The sequence below is a fragment of the Triticum urartu genome, chromosome 5A, assembly GCF_056163025.1.
Source record: "Triticum urartu cultivar PI428250 chromosome 5A, HENAU_Tu73, whole genome shotgun sequence".
NCBI lineage: Eukaryota > Viridiplantae > Streptophyta > Magnoliopsida > Poales > Poaceae > Triticum > Triticum urartu.
In genome coordinates, this window is record NC_141877.1 from 174,274,590 (window position 1) to 174,294,205 (window position 19,616).

The following is a 19,616-nucleotide window of genomic DNA, read 5'->3' on the forward strand; positions in this document are numbered from 1 at the left end:
CCAGCGAAATATGCATATAGAATAGTTGTTTCTTTCCATTACTCTCTATGTGTTACATTGCCAACATATTCCATGTGCTGACCCGTTTCGGGCTGCAACGTTAATGTTGCAGACTTTTCAGACGACGATTAAGGAGTTTTAGGTCGTGGTTCTATACTCAGTGATGCCGTTGGAGTTGATGGACTCACTTATCTTCCAAGCCTTCCGTTGTTATCGTTATTAGTTGGCCTTAAGCCATATTTATTGTAATAAGTTCTCTTTTGGAGACACTCGATGTAATAAGTGTGTGATTGCTACTCTGTTATAAATCCTTCAAGTACTGTGTGGTGTCAGCATTACTGATCTAGGGATGACACCGGAGCATAGAGATTGGACCGTTTGAGGTCTGGTCACTACAAGATGGTATCAGAGCACACGCTGACTATAGGACACGACCACTAAGCTAAAGACCTAGATCACTACTCACCCTCTTCTCTTTCTGACTCCTCATCTTTTTCTACTCTTTTAGGATGGCGGATGCAAGGAACAAGTTCACGCAACCGGATGAAGATACACCCTTTGGACGTCACTTAAAGGAAGTCACTAGATATCTGAACATAGGATTATCAAGCTTCACCGGCACCTACAACGCCACTTTACCTGAAGAAGAGCGCTGGATGATTCAAGTTCAAGTTCCAGGAAGGACGTTCATGCCAGTCACTGAGCCCATAGAGTTTTCTTTTGATGCACCAACTTGGAGCTTAGGAAAGATCATGGCAGCTCACATCGCCATGGGACGCATTGGAGAAGTCTACCGCAATGATCTCAGGGATACTATCTACCAGATTTGTGGGCGCCGAGATGAGCACTGGGAGATGATCAGCACCAGAAAGGATAGATCAATTGCAGCCTTTATCCAGGAGTTAAACCAGCACATTAGACGTCAGGAGAACCAGATGTGCGCTGACCTGATAGACCTGAAGAAGGCAAAGACAAGAATCAAGGAACTGGAGGAAGAACTCAAGGCTACACGTGAAGATTATGAAGAAGAAATTGAAGTATTAGTAGAGAAGAATGACGATCCGATCAAGAAGATTGGAATATTTATGGGAGGCCCTACACCAGTAGAAGAAGACGAAGAACCCAAGGAGATTCGGCTGGAAGACTACATCATCATCGACGACACCGACTTGGATCCCGACGATAGCGATGATGACTATGTTGATGAAGCTGGAGCAGATATCATGGAGTCCGCAACCGAAGAATATTTCTAGTAGACCACCTTATCAGTAGTAGTAGTCCACAATGTAAATATTATAGTCCGATCACTTTTGTGATAGTTAGATCGATTGTATGACCTTGTTTGATTGAATGAATTGTTTGCTTTTGCCTCATGTGCATATGGGTAGTGTTTTCTCTTTAGACCCCCTCTATTCTTAAATCTCATCTTTTCTAAACCCTCAGATGCCTCCAAGATGTGACCCCGGATTTACCTTTCCACCGGAGCTCACCCAGTTGATCCAGCAGCAGAACACATTGATGCAGTTACTAGTCCAGAATCAGAATCAAGGGAACAACAACAACAACAACCCACCACCACCACCACCTGTTGATCACTTAGCCCGTTTTCTTAGGCTGAATCCCCTGGTGTTTTCCAGTAGCACCAAGCCGATAGTAGTAGATGATTGACTCCGCAAGACAGCTAGAGAGTTGACCACAGCAGGATGCACGGATGCGAGGAAGGTGAAGTTTGCCACACATCAGCTTGAAGGACCTGCAACATCATGGTGGGAGAATTTCACAGCCACTTTCCCTGTCGTATTGTCACATGGGACCAGTTTCAGCAGGCTTTTCGAACTGCCCATGTTTCAGCAGGAGCTATGGCCATGAAGAAGCGAGAGTTTCGCAACTTGCGCCAAGGAGGACGGACAGTTGGCCAGTATGTGGAGGACTACAGTAAATTAGCATGTTATGCCCTAGATGACATTGCTACGGATGCAGCAAAGCAGGAGAAATTTCTGGAAGGACTGAATGATGAGTTGAGCATGCAGTTGATGGTAGAAACCTTCAACAACTACCAGGAGTTGGTAGATCGTGCTCTTATGATTGAAGGGAAGCAGCAGCAAATTGAAAATCACAGGAGGAAGTATGGACAAGGAAAGTACAATTCAGGAGCTCAGCAGAAGCCACGTTTTACCCCTAGACCGGGAGGACATTTCCAGCATACCCATGGAGGAGGAAGCTCGCACAATCACAATGGCCCCAAGACTGGTAATGGGAATGGAGGAAGCAACGGCCAGAACCGCACCAACCCATCAACCCCAGCCAAGAAAGACCTGAGCCAAGTCACTTTGTTTAAGTGCCAGAAGACCGGACATTATGCCAATGAATGTCCTGAATCACAGAATGGAAATGGCAATGGAAGCTCTGGGAAGAAGCCGAACCCTTTCAACAGGGGATAGGTGAACCACATTAACGTGGAGGAGGTTGAAGAGTAGCCGGATGCAGTAATCGGTAAGTTTTTGGTTAAGTCATTTACAACACTCATTCTTTTTGATACTGGTGCATCGCATTCATACATATCAAGGGGATTTGTGGATAAGTATGAACTGCCAACCCAAGCCCTTAGGTCACCCATGTTAGTAACCTCTCCTGGAGCAGAATATATGGCTAGTCTATGGTGTGGTCGGTTACCATTAAGGATTGGTAACTACGTATTTCCATCAGACCTAGTAGTGTTGGAATCTCAAGGATTGGATGTGATATTATGCATGGATTGGTTGTCAAAGTATGAAAGGAATATTGAATGTGCCAGTAAGTCAATTTTGCTTACCACCCCAGAAGGGAGAAGGATCAAGTATGTATCCCGACATGTGCCAAAGAGGACTCAAGTAAATTGTTTAACAGGAGTTGTGCAGGAGGAAGTACCAGTAGTGAAGGATTTCCCCAAAGTATTTCCAGAAGAGTTGTCAGGCATGCCACCGGATAGAGATATTGATTTTTTGGTTGAGATTTTGCCAGGCACATGGCCAATATCAAAGAGGCCATATAGGATGCGTGCAAAGGATTTGGTGGAAATTATGAAGCAAATTGAGGAGTTACTGGATAAAGGATATATTCGCCCAAGTTCTTCACCTTGGGGATCACCAGTACTTCTAGTAGAAAAGAAGGATGGATCGTTAAGGATGGTTGTCGATTATCGAGGATTGAATGAAGTAACCATCAAGAACAAGTACCCACTACCGATGATCAATGATCTGTTTGATCGATTGCAAGGAGCTAAGGTATTTTCCAAGATCGATCTGCGATCAGGATACCACCAGTTGAAGACTCGGGAACATGATATACCCAAGACGGCTTTTACCACCAGGTAGTGGCTGTACGAGTATACAGTTATGTCATTTGGTCTGACTAACACACCTGCATATTTTATGAACATGATGAACAAAGTGTTTATGGAATTCTTGGATAAGTTCATCGTAGTGTTCATTGATGATATCCTGGTTTACTATAAGAATGAAGAGGAGCATAAGGAACATTTGCGTTTGGTTCTTGGAAAGCTCAGAGAACATCAGTTATATGCCAAGTTTAGCAAATGTGAGTTTTGGTTGAAAGAAGTTGGATTTCTCGGACATGTTATATCTGGAGAAGGTATAGCAGTAGATCCCACTAAAGTTGATACCGTGACTAAGTGGGAAGCACCAACCACAGTTGGAGAGATCCGGAGTTTTCTTGGACTCGCAGGATACTACCGGAGGTTTATTGAGAATTTCTCAAAGATTGCGAAGCCTATGACGGAGTTGTTGAAGAAGGATACCAAGTTCATATGGACGGAGCAATGTGAGGCTAGTTTTTAGGAGTTGAAGAAACGTTTGGTTACCTCACCAGTGTTGATTTTACCGGATCATACCAAGGATTATGAGGTGTATTGTGACGCTTCACGTCGAGGACTTGGAGCAGTGCTTATGCAGGAAGGGAGAGTTGTTTCATATGCCTCACAACAGCTTAAGCCTCATGAGTTGAACTATGCTACGCATGATTTGGGGTTAGCAGCCATAGTGCATGCACTGAAGACTTGGAGACATTTTCTGATTGGAAACCATTGCGAAGTGTATACGGATCATAAGAGTTTGAAGTATATTTTCACATAGAAGGAGTTGAATCTCAGACAAAGGACATGGTTGGAGCTCATCAAGGATTATGATATGAGATTGCATTATCACCCTGGAAAGGCTAACGTAGTAGCTGACGCGTTGAGCCGTAAGAGCCACGTCAACACCTTAATGACAGGAGATTTACCAAAGGAGCTGGCCGAAAATCTTCGAGAGCTATGTTTGGAAATAGTCCCGAGAGGCTATGTAGCAGCATTGGAGGTTCAGTCTACGTTGATGGATAAAATCAGAGAAGCCCAAAAGACTGATAAGGAGATTGCCGAGATAAAGGAGAAAATGAGCAAGGGAAAAGCTAAGGGATTTCGTGAGGATGAGCACGATACCCTATGGTTTGAAGACCGTGTTTATGTGCCAAACGATTCGGAGATCAGGAAGCTAGGCATGGATTTTATTACAAGATTGCCCAGAACACGTTCAGGCTATGACTCGCTATGGGTTGTAGTTGATCATTTGACAAAGGTAGCTCATTTCATTCCAGTGAAGACTACCTATACCAGTGCAAAGTTGGCAAAGATATACATGACCAGAATCGTATGTCTGCATGGAGTTTCAAAGGAGCATTGTATCAGTTAGAGGAACCCAGTTTACCTCAAAGTTCTGGAATCAGTTGCATGAGACTTTGGGAACCAGACTAGAGTTTAGCACAGCTTTCCACCCGCAGACAGATGGACAGACTGGGAGAGTCAATTAGCTTTTGGAGGATATGCTAAGAGCTGGTGCGCTAGATTACATTTCTAGTTGGGACGAGAATTTGCCGTATGCAGAGTTCTCTTACAACAATAGCTATCAATCCAGTTTGAAGATGGCCCCTTTCGAAGCCTTGTACGGAAGGAGGTGCAGGACCCCATTGTCCTGGGATGAAGTTGGAGATCGCCAGTTGTTTGGACCAGATCTGATAAAGGAGTCTGAACAGAAAGTGAAATTAATTCATGACAGGCTGAAGGTAGCTCAATCCAGGCAGAAGAGTTCTGCAGATTCTAAACGCAAGGAGACAGTTTACAAAGTCGGAGACCGAGTTTATCTTCGAGTATCACCACTTCGAGGAGTTAAGCGCTTTGGAGTTAAGGGAAAACTAGCGCCACATTTTGTAGGCCCATACAAAGTTTTGGAGCGTATGGGAGAAGTAGCCTACAAGTTGGAATTACCCGAAGGACTGTCAGGAGTTCATGACGTGTTTCATGTAACCCAGTTGAAGAAGTGCCACACAGAGATGGCTGACATACCGCTGAGAGATACGGTACCACTGGAAGCAATTCAGTTAGACAGTGATTTGACCTATGAGGAGAAACCAGTTAAGATTCTAGAGTATGCCAGTCGAGTCACCTGCAGCAAGGTTATCAAGTTTTGCAAGGTTCAGTGGAGCCACCACACGAAGGATGAAGCCACCTGGGAACGAGAGGAAGATTTCCTGAAGGAACACCCTCACCTATTTTCTAGCCAACCCGAATCTCGAGGGCGAGATTCATCTTAAGGGGGGTACGTTTGTAACATCCCAAATTTTCAATTTGGAATGTTATACACTAGATCATCATTGCATATCATATTTATTGCATTTTGGTTGATCCTAGAAATTTTTCGCAACTCAAGGACCCTCGGAGAGAGTTGGGGATTTCGTTATTTTCATATTTGAGTTGTCTCAAATTATGAGAATAGGATCTTTTGATGTTATTTATTTTATCTTCAACTATTTCTATTATAAAAATATGAGAGAGGGAATAAAATGACTTTCCCAAAATAAAGAAATATTGAGGATTTAATAAAAAAATAAAAAAAGATTTTATTTGGTTTTATTTGCTATTTTATTTGAATTTAGGAAAAATGCGTGTTTTTCAAAATTGCATTTAGGCCCCAAATAAATGTTCATCCGGTGTGGCTTGATTTTAGAAGCCGGGGAAAATTTATTTCGGGATTTTTGGAGTCCGTTTAGTAGTCCTTTTGTTTTTTTTCCGAGCGTAACTTTTTATAAAAAAAACGCAACCGACCTACGGGCCGTGTCCGACCCAGACACTAGGCCCGTCCGGCTTTATAAGCCGGGGAGGCCCAGCCGGAACCCCCCCAAACCCTAGCGTCGCCCTAGCCCCGCGTCGCCGCCGCCGACTTGCCGCGCCCCGCGCCGCCGCCGACCGCCGCCCCGCCGGCCCGCGCCGCCGACCGCTGCCGCCGCCGCCGGATTAGTTGCCGGAGGTAGTTTTTTTTAGTCACCGGTTTTTCCCGAAAAACCGTTCGGTTTTCCGACGATTTTGTTCGTTTTTTTAGTTTCGGTTTTTTTAAATAGATCGGTTTTCCGGTTTATTTAAATAGCGAGCGTTCGTCCATTCGTTCGTTTTATCGAACGTTCATCGTTTTTCTTTTTCTCGGATTAAATACACGATTTTTCTGATCGTGATTTCTGATCCGATTTTGGTTTTAGTCTAACTTTTCGCTCGTTTATCGGAATCAGGCGATTCAAGCGCCTGGAGTTTCATCTCGAAACCCTCTTTCCGATTAACCAACTCAAACAAGTTTTCCACTGTTAAAAATTGCCTTAGATCTAGAATAGTAAACGAAGCCTCTTTCTTTTGCCGTTTTGTCTTTCGTTGTTTCGTTCGATTTGATTCTTTTGCCAACCGGAGTTCTTAAGTTGAACCTTCTGGTTAGATCTCTTATTTGAGTTTTACCTATGCATTAGTTGAGTACTTATTGTATGCTTGTTTGTTTGCGATAGAGTACCCGGAGTGCGCCGCTTGTTACTTCGAATCGCTAGGTTTCCCGGATCATCAGCAAGGCAAGTAACACTTTGATCATACCTCCTACTACCCAGTTTTATTGCATTAGATCAATCCTTACACATTGCATGATTAGGATCTAATTAAATTGTGGGTTTGGTAAGTAGTTGAGGTAGTACCTATTACCTGTTTATTATCAAACCTTTGGGAGTTACTTCTATGTTGCTTATTATGCCATGCTATGCTAGTAGACGTGGATTGGGTTAGTGTATCCATGACAGATGTGAGATTTTTAATTAATGGTTTATTTAAGGTGGCAACTTAAACACACATCTGGGTGGATTGAGGTACCTGGGTATTCCAGGATTGCCTATTTTTCTTTATGGACCGCCACCCAGGCTCAAAGGGATCATGCGATTATTCATGCTAGAAACTTCCCTGTGTAGCCACAAGCTATTATGGGCTCTAGCATAGTTGACTAAGTCGCGCGAACTCTTACAGTGGTAGACTAGCAGATGTAGGGGATGTAGGTGGTACGGTCTACCCATCGTAAGGTGCTAGCGCTTCTAAAAGACTATGTCTCGGTCATCCATTTCTCAAACACCGTGTAGTGCGAGAAACCAAACGGAGGCGATCGAGTCTTGTGGGGAAAAGTGCGCAAACCTCTGCAGAGTGTATAAACTAATCACGGTTAGCCGTGTCCCCGGTTATGGACATCTTGAGTATCTAGTACCTGGATTATCATGTGAATCTCAACATGTTACTATAAAACTTAATTTTGATGGGTTTGTTTAATGATGATGTTTAATTGTGATTGAGAATGCTGTCAACCATTCTCAATGTTTAACAACCACCATGATAGTTAATTAAATTTATTCCTTTGCAGTAGGAAAAAATTGGCTTTTCGCAAAACTACAACCATAGAGCTTTCCACCAGCCAAATATGCATATAGAATAGCTGTTTCTTTCCATTACTCTCTATGTGTTACATTGCCAGCATATTCCATGTGCTGACCCGTTTCGGGCTACAACGTTAATGTTACAGACTTTTCAGACGACGATTAAGGAGTTTTAGGTCATGGTTCTATTCTCAATGATGCCGTTGGAGTTGATGGACTCACTTATCTTCTAAGCCTTCCGCTGTTATCGTTATTAGTTGGCCTTAAGCCATATTTATTGTAATAAGTTCTATTTTGGAGACACTCGATGTAATAAGTGTGTGATTGTTACTCTGTTATAAATCCTTCAAGTACTGTGTGGTGTCAGCATTACTGATCCAGGGATGACACGGGAGCATAGAGATTGGACCGTTTGAGGTCTGGTCGCTACAGCTCCCGAGCATACCAATGCAACATATGAATTTGATCCCATAACAATTTCCCTTTATGAGTCAAGTGATAATCCCTAAAGCATTCATGTTGATCCAACGTTACTTCCATTATATAGTTGAATGGGGTTTTCTCGGGATTATCAAAGTAGTTCATAATATCTTTTACATAACGAGCGTCGAGGGTTTTAGGAGGTTCCCCATCTCCATGAGTAGCAAGTACCACTAATTTTTTTGGTGTTTCGTGTTCCATATCCATAAGTAAAGATAGAGAACAACTTAGAACGAGAAATAAAAACTACTTAGTGATAAAGCAAACAAGCACACACGAGAATATTCACCCCACGCTATTGCTCCCCGGCAACGGCACTAGAAAAAGGTCTTGATAAGCCACAAGTATAGGGGATCGTTTCTAGCCTTTTTCGATAAATAAGAGTGTCGAACCCAACGAGGAGCTAAAGGTAGAACAAATGTTCCCTCAAGTTCTATCGACCATCGATACAACTCTACGCACGTTTGACATTTGCTTTACCGGAAACAAGTATGAATCTAGAAGTACTTTGTAAGTGTGATAGGATAGGTTTACGAGATAATAAAGAGCACGTAAATAAAATCTAGGGTCTGTTTAGATAAAGACACAACTAAGTTAGTTTTAGTAGAGATCTTCTATCAACAAGAAAGTTATTTTTCCCTAGGCAATCAATAACAAGTGCCGGTAATCATTCTTGTAATTTTATATGAGGGAGAGGCATGAGCTAACATACTTCCTCTACTTGGATCATATGCACTTATGATTGGAACTCTAGCAAGCATCCGAAACTAGTAAAGATCATTAAGGTCGTGAAACCAAACCATAGCATTAAGTATCAAGTCCTCTTTATTCCCATACGTCATACCCCACCTACTCGGGTTTAAGTTTCTGCCACTCTCACAACCCACCGTAAGCGAACCATGAACATATTGAAACACCCTACAACGGGGGCCCCTCACGTTTGCGCGAGAATGGAGGGCACGGTAGGAAAAGCACCATAAATAAAATATACAATCATACCAACCAAGATCACGATCAACCCACATGACAAAACGGATCTACTCAAACATCACAGGATAACCATAGATCATTGGGAAACAATATATGGAGTTGAGCACCATGTTTGAGTAGAGATTACAGTGGGGGGAAGAGGTGTTACACCGCTGCAACGAGGGGGAGAGTGTTGGTATTGATGGTAGCAAGATTGTTGATGTAGATCGCCGTCCCGATCGTTGCCCCCGCGGCACTCCGGCACCACCGGAAGCGAGGGGGAGAGAGCCCCCCTACTTCTTCTTCATCCTTGGCCCTCCCCCCTAGATGGGGAGGAGAGTTCCCCCTCTGGTCCTTGGTATTTATCGGTGTCAAAACCGGCGGATCTCGGGTAGGGGGTCCCGAACTGTCAGTCTAAGGCGGATGGTAATAGGAGGCAAGGGACACGATGTTTACCCAAGTTCGGGCCCTCTTGATGGAGGTAATACCCTACGTCCTGCTTGATTGTTCTTGATGATATGAGTATTAGAAGAGTTGATCTACCACGGAATCAAGGAGGCTAAACCCTAGAAGCTAGCCTATGGTATGATTGTCTGTTGTCCTACGGACTAAAACCCTTTGGTTATATAGACACCGGAGGGGGCTAGGGTTACACAAGGTCAGTTACAAAGGAGGATATATATATATATATATATATATATATATATATATATATATATATCCGTATTGCCTAGCTTGCCTTCCACGCCAAGTAAAGTCCCATCCGGACACAGGACGAAGTATTCAATCTTGTATCTTCATAGTCCAACAGTCTGGCCAAAGGATATAGTCCGGCTGTCCGGAGACCCCCTAATCCAGGACTCCCTCAGTAGCCCCTGAACCAGACTTCAATGACGATGAGTCCGGCGCGCAGTGTTGTCTTCGGCATTGCAAGGAGGGTTCCTCCTCCGAATACACCATGGAAGAGTTTGAATACAAGGATAGTGTCTGACCCTGCAAAATAAGTTCCACATACCACCGTAGAGAGAATAATATTTCCACAAATCTAATCTGCTGACACATTTTGACAGCATGATCTCACACCATGGCCGTGTTATTATTCAAACTGCTTTTCTCAAACAGCTCCGCACATATCGCGAGGCAGTTTTCTTGACACGTCTTGTCAAAGCAAAGATCATGTTCCCCATATCACGGGATTCTCACCGATACGGACGTGGGTAACCCAACCGCGCCATCAATTACGGCGCCTGGGGAATAAGTGGTTTTGCCAGGCAAGTGGGGAGACACATCGCCTCTTCCGCCCTTATAAAGGGGCAAAGATTTACTTTTTTCACCCACGCCTTCTTCCTTCTCGCTTACCCATTCCCGCACACTCGAGCTCTAGCGCCCAAGCTTGCTTTCTTCTTCTCAAACCACTCCAAGCATGTCCGGAGCAGGAGGCAAGTGGATGGTCTCCTCCGTCATGGAGGAGAACATTAAAAAGTTATGGGAAGCCGGATACCTAGCTGCGGATATCATGCACCGGCTGCCAAATGCAGGGCAGATCGTTCCAACGCCTGAACCCCATGAGAGGGTAGTTTTTCTTACCCATTTTGTCCGTGGACTAGGATTTCCTCTCCACCTGTTTATCCATGGGCTCATGTTCTACTATGGGCTGGATTTTCATGATCTGGCCCCCAATTTCATCCTCAACATCTCGGTGTTTATCGTCGTGTGCGAGGCCTTCCTCCGCATCAGGCCCCACTTCGGCCTATGGCTGAAAACCTTCAATGTCAAACCGAAGGTGGTGGGCGGCTAGCAAGCAGAGTGCGGAGGTGCCATGGTGGGAAACAAGACTAATGTCACCTGGCTCAAGGGCACCTACATGGATACCATTAAGGGGTGGAAATCGGGGTGGTCCTACATCACCGAGCCGCGCGACTCCAACTGGGTGGCGGCCCCCAAATTTCGATCCAGAATCCCCACGCAGCTCACCTCCTGGAAAAAGAAGGGCTTGTCCTGGGGTTCTTCAGTAGAGTTGACCAGACTCCAGACCTGCATCCAGAACACGACGAACAAGAAAATCAAACTTGTCAATGTGGTCCAGGTTATGCTCTTCCGCCGGATCCTTCCGTGTCAACGACGGACATTTGTTTTGTGGGAGTTCGACTCGGCCAAGCACTAGAGGCTGCGAGAGCTCTACGACATGACGCACGAGGACGTCTGGAGGGTGCTATTCAAGAGCTCCGAGGTTCCTCCCTCCCTTACCGAGGACCGCGGACTCAGCGCAAAGTGCCGCGCCCATTCGGTAGGCTTTTATATCTCTCAGGGTATTTATTTTCCCCAGTTTAGTTATGTGTTGGATCTACGCTTCCATGCCATTAACAGGACTGGATAAAGACAGCGGAGCAGCTTGATTGTCCAGCCCCCCTGCCCGAAGATCCTGCAGACGCTCATCTAATGAAGATGCTGACTCCGGCACCTTACGAGGTGCCGGCAAAGAAGGCCAAGAAGAAGGCCGCGGGGACCCGAAAGGGTCTCCGGCGCAAGGTTATATCGGACTCATCGTTCGATGACTCCGACGCGCACTCCTCCCACGGAAACGAGGAGGAGGAGAAAAGTTCTCCCCCCAGCGAGGGAGACAAGAAAAGGAAGGCCGACCCATCCGGGGAGGCCGAAGGGTTAAAGAAGGGAAAGACCCTCCCTCCGGGCTGTGCCACGACGGCCGCCGACAACGGCGACGAGTGGCTACCCAGGGACAAGCCCCTGGCGAAGTCGTAAGTGTCCGGACACCATAGTACTTCATGGTACGTTTTATTGTACCGCCTTTCCTCATGCCGAACATGATTATGCAGTCCGTCCTGAGCTCATCTCGACATACCCTCGTCGAGCGGCTCTTTGGACTCGTCGGATATGAACAACGGTTCTCCTCCGACCGCTTCCACCCCTCGCCCTACAGACAACGCCGAGGTGTTGTCTCAAAAGGCACCGAGCCAAGAGGAGGTGGTCCTAGGGGCGCCTCGCGGTGACTTCTCGGTCCCTAGGTACCAAGGGAGCAAGGCTCCTACGGGCTTCGAGTTCGGGCCCCAGTTGGACACTACGCTGGAACCTTCGAGGTGGAGATCCTGAGGAAGGCATTGTCCGAGGCCGAAGACAAAGCGGCCAAAGAACGCATTGAATGGGAGAAGCAAGAAGCACGAGTAGGCGAGGTGCAGCAAGAGCTCGAGGCTCTCGCCAAAAAGCACGAGTCCTTGGAGCTTAACTCTAAGACGCGAGAGTCCGAGCTCGCGCAGGCGCTTGAAAGCGTCCGGAGTGCCAATGCCGAAGCCCACAAGGCCCTCCAGGAGATTGACGCGCTGAAGAAAATAGCAGCGGGTAAGGCATTCGTTATGCAAAGCAAGCACATGAAGGAGACTTTCCTTTTTCTTACCCGAGTTCAGAGCTCTCCAGGAGCATTTGTAGATCTTCCCCTCAGTGTACTAGATGCCACGGAGTTTTACCGGGCTGAGGAGGGAAGCTCAACGAAGAAGTTGTTCTGGTATCAGTATACTGGGACCGAACACCCCGTGCCCTTGAGCGACCAGCTGAGGCAGTTGGTCGAGCTTCACAAGGCGGGCGGACAGGCCATGAAGGGCCTTATAGTCCGAATGTGGCCTGGCGAGCCCCTGTCCGGCAGCTACTTCGGTCTGGTGAGGCGGCTTGTGGAAGCCTGCCCACGGCTTGAAGTCATCAAGCGGTCCGTCTACATCGAGGGTGCGTGCAGAGCTTTTGCCCGGGCGAAGGTGCACTGGGCGAAGTTGGACGCCGTGAAGCTGGTGAAGGAGGGGCCGCCGGAGGGCAAGGTGCATCTCTGCCCCGAGAATTACTATGAGTGTCCTGAAGGGTTCCCTCTTAGTGGCAGATGAGTGTTCCAAGGATGTAATTTTTGAATGAACATGCTCATGTGATCCTGTAATATGAAACGAGTTCGTTTGCGCCATGCGACGCTTTCTTAATTTAAAATATTACCTTCTGTGCGGCCGTTTATAAAATATGAGAGTTGGCCAGTCGTCGGCTTCTATCCCCATGTAACTAGTACTGGGGTGTTCGGATAAACCTGAACACTCTTTACCCCAATTTTGGGTCCTTCAAGGGAGGTGTTCAGCGCAACGAACCAGGCAATCGGACTATAATGCTTTATCACTCTCACTTAGCCATTCGGAGGGCCGAATTTGGGCGCTATACACGTCTAAGCCGGACAAGGCCAACTCCTCGCCCGAAGCGGAAAAAGTTTTTAAGGACTTGAGACCTCTCGAACAGCGACCAGTCTCTCGCCTTATCATGATAGTCAGTTTTTGGCTTTCTCTACTGAGGTGCTCGTCCGGAAGAACCGGGACACAATCGCAGTAGTTCTCCCACCGCTACCTTAGCCGACATAGCAGAATGTAAGGTACCAAAGCATGGGAGCCGGGCAAACCAACATTTGACCAAAGACATGATTCTGATGCATATAATGCTATAAGTTCGGGGTGCCGCACTGTCGAAAGTGTTCGGACTTCTTGCGCCGTATTATGGGGTAAACAAGAACCCCTGGCGAACTGACCGTACCCGAACGTGCGGGTGCATATTGTCGTAAATGGACATATAAGAGATTAATGATATGCATTGATATTTGAATAATACGTCGAAGCGTACTAGTACAAGTAGTGCAATAGGCATAAAGTAGGACAATTTGAAATGTCCTATCCCAGGGCAAGCTACGCATAAATAGTCAAAAACGAGTATATCAAGTATTACTAGAGACCACCTATCGGTTCCCGTGTTCATCTTAGTTTCTTGCCGCATTGGTTGTTGCTTCCGGAATGTGTCCGGCAATCGTACTGCCGGAGAGGGCTTCCAAAGAGTTAGGCCCTAAAAGAGGAAATGAATGTCAAAGGTATACAACCCATAGTGTGGTTAAGCCACAATGCGGGGCATGTCCTGACTGTGCCCCCGCCTATGTCCATGGTATTTTCAATGCATAGTTATGTACGCGCGACACGGATTTCGTCGCTTCACTGGGACTGGGACTGGGTCCGAATTGCTAGGCGAGCTCTGATCATGCCATGCGACCCTGTTGCAGCTTGTTCCGGACTCGCTTGAAGGTATCCGGGGGCTGTGACGCCGAATGAGTGGTCTGCCTGAACAGGCTGCTTTGTGCTTCTGCAGCAAGGGCCGCAGTGTGCTTGTCGGGTGGTAGGTGCGACATATGCCAACGGGTGGCTTATCATTGTGGGAGCCAGTAAGACATCGCCGGTGCCTGGAAGCGGGATGAGGCGAAGACATGCACGCCGGCAAATCTTACCCAGCTTCAGGGCTCTCCGTGGAGATAACACCCCTACTGCTGCTCTATGGGGTCTCCGCATGATCACTAGATGAACGAGTGGCTACAAGATGCTCCTTGAGCTGTTTGGTGAGAAGAAGAAGAAGGGAACAACTAGCTCTCCTCTCCTCTCTATGTGGTGTCTAAAACTAGCTCAGATCCACCCTTTGCATGGGTGCCCCGGGTGGTTTATATAGGCCCACCCCCGGGGGTACAATGGTAATCCGGCTGGGCGTGGGCCCTAGCCGTCTATGTCTACGCTCACCGGCTTCTGCGCCGGCTGCTGGGGCCCGCCGGCTGCCAGCTCCTTGGTCGACAGGCAGGCCCCACTGTCAAGGGCCTTGCCGGTGGCTGGTTACTGTTGCCTCAAACCTGGTGACGAGGGCTTCGCCGAGGTGGGCGTGGCTACAGTGCCGCCGCCCGGCATGCGATCGCTGTAGCCTCACCACATCTTGCCTCCTTAATGGGGCGTCTCCTTCGAGGGAGGAGGCAAGCCGGCCGTGGGGAGCCGGCCCTGTCTTGGGCCGACTAGGGGAGGCCTGGCCGCCTTCGGGTGTCTCTCTGCCTGAAGGGGCCCACCGCCCGTTGGCTGCGCTGACAGCCCGTCGTGGGTGGCATCAGGGTCAACATGGCAACAGTGCCGCACCGGACGGGTCATGGCCACCCCATACGGTGCACTGTGCCAGGCGTGCTCCGGGATTTGGGGGCGGCAGGCTTTACTGTAGCCACGCCCCGCCACATCGCCGTTATGTGGATGCAGACTTCGAGGGTACGATCTTGACCGCTTTGTGGGAGCCGGCTTCTTGGAGTCGGCCTTCTCGCGGCCGGCTTCTTGGAGCCGGCCCTCCCGCGGCTTTCTTCATGAGGGCTAAAGCCGGGCCGCCTTCCGATAGTCGGCCTAGGAGACAGCGGGCAAGGGGAAGGCGGCCCCACGTCTTGGATTCTTGAGGGCCGGATCGGCTCGTAATTTTTTCAGAAGGGCCAGGGGGAGCCGGCTAGGCTACCCATGGTCGTTTACTCCGACAGTAGTCCCCGAAGCTGATCGAGCTTCGAGGCTGACAAAGGGACGCGAAGCTTGGTCAGCTTCCTATCCTGAGGAGCCGGCTTTGCTTATGCGCGCCGTCTTCGGAAAGCTCCGTATCATGTAGGCGGGAACGTGGGTCGACCTGCGAGCTGACCGCGCGCCACCCCGTGGGCCACGTGGCAAGGAAAGCCTGCCAACGCACGCGCGTGATGGGACGCCACCGCAGGCCCGAGCCCGCCACTTCTAGGCCTCAGCCCAAGCGCGGATCTTCTGCGGCTCACAACGGACCGCTCGCCTTCCCGCGGCGGTTTCATTACGTCATCAGGGCGCAATAATTGCGGGACGTGGGGGAATGGGCGCAGTTGATCCCACGTTCCCCCACACCATGCCTCCCCGGCTCCGCCGCGCGGGTCTATAAGTAGGGGGAGGAGAGGGAGCGGCAGAGGCTCGCACGCTCTCCCTCGCTCCACCCTTTCTCACCTTCCTTCTCCTTCCTTCCGCCGCCGTAGCGACCCATTGCCGCGCCGCCCCGCCGTCGGACCTCTCGGTTCCTTCGGTCCCGCCGTAGCGGGGTCGTGCGCGTCTCCGCCGTTGCATCGCCTTGTTCCTCGCCGCGTCGCTCCCATGGCGTTGTCGAGCTCGTGGGACGGCTCCAACGTCCACGAGGACCATGTTGAGTTCCTCCGCCGGACGCGGCGTCTGCCGGGCGAGAACTACGTGCGGGTTCGTCGTGCGCCGGCGAGGGAGATTTCGCCGGCATCGGAGGAGGGCGAGCGGTTAATCTTCCGCTCGCACTACCTGCGCGGCTTCGGCCTCCCAGCGAGTGGATTCCTTCGCGCTTTTCTTGAGTTTTACCACCTCCAGCCGCATCACCTCACACCCAACGCGGTGATGCTGCTGTCGGCTTTCGTCACCCTGTGCGAGGGCTTTCTTGGGGTTCTCCCCACTCTCGAACTCTGGGGAGAATTCTTCCAGTGCAAGCTAGGCACCGTTGTCGCGGGCATGCCCGCCCCCTGCGGAGCCTTCATCGCCATGAGGCGGACGGGCGAGAACAATCCATTCCCGCCCATCCCGCTGATCCAGTCGGTGAAGCTCTGGCAGAAGTCCTATTTTTACGTGAAGAACGTCGCCCAGCAAGGCGACTTCGTCAACCTGCCGGCTTACGTAGCCGGCCCGCCGGCTGGGAGGCAACCCTCGTGGAGCTACCAGGCCATGTCATTGTCTCAGGCCGGGAACGCAGTCGTCGCCCGGCTCCGGGTGATGATCCAGTCGGAGGGCCTGACCGGAGCCGACCTGGTGGCCGCCTTTGGGGAGCGCCGAGTACTTCCGCTCCAAGGCCGGCCTCACATGATTTGTCAGATGAGTGGCCGCTTCGACCCGTGCCGGCTGAGCACCAGGGAGATGCCTGATGTCGAGGTGTCTTACATGGTGAACTACATCTCCAACTGCAAGCTCGCCGAGGATTGGCGATACAGCAAGGGGCTGTATTCTTGGGCCAACCCTCCGCCTGCTATAAGTTTTTCTTCTTTTCTTCCTTTTGTAGCCGGCCTCATGATGGCCGACTTCTGATCAATTGGTTTGCCCTCGGCAGAACCCTCTTCTTCCGCTGACGGTCAGGGCCGCAGGGGTAGAGCGCCAGCTCCTCCCCGACCGCACGGTGGACGACGTCGATGATCCGGACCTGGGAGCGGCCGCCATGGAAGATGCCGTCGTGGGGGAAGGCGACGAGGCAGGCGGCACGGGGCTCGGGGCCGGCCTCGAGGACTGGGCGGACGATGACGAGGTCAAAGCCGTTCCGCACCGCCAGCCGGCGCTTGATCATCAAGGCGCTGGCCCGTCTGCCTCGCCGGTAGCCCGTGGCGGCGCGCAGAAACGCCGGGCCGCGTCGACCTACTTTGGCAGCCGGCCGAAGAAATCCAAGGGTTCCATGGCGGCGACCAAGCGGGATGAGGCGGCCGTGAAGGCGGCCCGCTTCCGCAAGGCAGTGAAACAGCCGCAGGCGATCTCGGCGTAAGCGTCAAACGTCTTGTATTTCTTGTTGTCTTCTTCGATTGAGGCTCTTCTAAACTTTTCTTTCCTCGCCGGGCAGGGCACCGCTTTCCCTCGAGCGAGGTCCTGGCGGCTCCGTAGTCGGGCCAACTGGAGGGTCCTCAGGCTCCCGCCGCGTGGATCCCCGTGCCGACCTCATGGAGGCCACGGAGTGGAACGCACGGGAGGCGCGGGAGGAGCGGGAGGTGGCGGAGCGAAGGACCGCCCAGGCGGCGAAGGAGCAGGCCGACGCGGCGGCCAAGGCCCGGGCGGAGGCGGTGGCCGCGGAGAAGGAGGCGGAGGCCTCGCGCAACCAGCCTCCGCAGCTCGTCGTTCCCCTCTGCGCCGTGGCCCCCGACATCCCCGTGCCCCCGTCGGAGGAGGTCGACCAAGACCCACCGGTGATGGAGGGGAGGGAGGACCACGTGGTCTTCATGGAGGAGGCGCCACAGACGGCGCCGACTGGAGCGGGCCAAAGCGGCCAACCAGCCGCAGTGCCAGAGCAGCCGGCCGGGGGCGAGCCGGAGGCAGGGGCCGGCCTCGAGGTGCAGCCGGCATTTCGCCGGCGCGCAGGGGGAGCTACCTCCGCGCCGGAGCCGCACAGAGCTGCGGGCGCCAGCCGGACGGCGGAGGCCCTGGAGGCGGCCAGCTCCAGCACGTCCGAGTGGACGCCTAGCGGGGGGACGACCGAGCTGAACACGGCGGCCCAGGAGGTCCGGAACCGGCTTCAAGCCCAGGCCGCTTCGCTGCAGCGATATATCCAAGAGTTCCTCACGACGCGGGCCGTCATCCGGGTGAGCCTTCTGGCCTTGGTTGTTTTGCTTTTTTGATTTCTTCCATGGGGCGCGTCAGCGCACCCACTGGGTGTAGTCCCCGAGTTCCGAGTTGGCTGCTGAGCAGGCAGCTTGGAACTTACTAGGTCCTGACAGCTATCTTATTCTTGCATCCTGTCTGATCTTCCAGGAATACCATAACCTCCGCGCTGCTGCCTTCAACTCCCAGGCTCAGGAGCTGGGCCAGAAAACCGAGGACCTGACCAACAGCCGGAGTGCGTGCTTTGTCTCGTTCATCTCCTGTGGGGGCGCGTCAGCGCACCCACTGGGTGTAGTCCCCGAGATTCGGGCCGACTGCTGAGCAGTCGGGTCGGATCTTCCCTGACGACTTCTTCCTTATTGATTTTTTCCTTTGTCTTCATGCTTGCAGGAGCCAATGCCGACTTGAGGGAGCAGCTCAGCGGGGCCCAGACCGCCCTTCGTGCCAAGGAAGCCGAGTGCAACGCCTTAGTCCTGGAGCGCGACCGCCCGGCCAAGAAGTTGGCCGACCAGGAGGAGAGCCACAAGGCGGCCCTGAAGAAGGCGCAGGATAGCGAGGACGCCCTCAAAGCTGAGTTCGAGACCGAAGCGGCGGGCTGGGCTGAGGCAAAACAAGCGCTGAGCGAGGGCTACGGCCGGGTTGAGGATCTGATCGATGGTAAGCCGCCTTCCTCACTCCTTGCTTGCCCCTTGCCCCCTGATTTGTGTTCTGACTTGTGCTGCTTTTTGTTCTTTGTGGAGACTACTTCCCCGGCTACTCCGTCATTGCCACCCAGGCCATCGAGGCCCACCGCGAGGCGCGCCGGCAGGCGGGGGCTGAAATCGTGCCGGACGCGAGCCAGACACTTGAGGAGCAACTCTTGGCGGTCCAAGCCCGGCTGCAGCCGGCTCACCGCATGCTCTGCCGCCTCTAGTGCGCCGGGGTGCAGGTGTTGTCCACCCTCTGGCGAGGCGAAGCGATTCCCCACAACCCGAGTTGGACTACCGACTGGCTGGAGGTTGCGGTTGGCTGCTTCAAGGCCTGGAAGGCATCGGCAGCCCGGCTTGGAGCTGGGCGGGCACTGGAGTTCGTCCGAGCCTGGTATCCCGGCCTGAACCTGGACCAGCTGCGCACCTGGCGGTTGGAAGCCGACGAGGAGATGGAGGAGGTGCGGCCGGCTATCGCTCAGCGTGCCTCGACGATCGCCGAGTGCACTGACATCAGCGCCTTTGCTCCTGAGATAAATGA

General features: G+C 51.1%; 1 protein-coding gene across 1 annotated transcript; it reads left to right on the forward strand.

Annotated features, from left to right (window-relative positions):
* The first annotated feature begins 18,754 nt into the window (after positions 1–18,754).
* Positions 18,755–19,302, forward strand: LOC125555774 (uncharacterized). The gene is made up of 2 exons (XM_087523578.1): positions 18,755–19,046; positions 19,130–19,302. Exons 1-2 carry the CDS (start codon positions 18,770–18,772, stop codon positions 19,300–19,302), a joined length of 450 nt encoding a protein of 149 aa, XP_087379704.1. The 5' UTR covers positions 18,755–18,769.
* Positions 19,303–19,616: the final 314 nt, after the last annotated feature.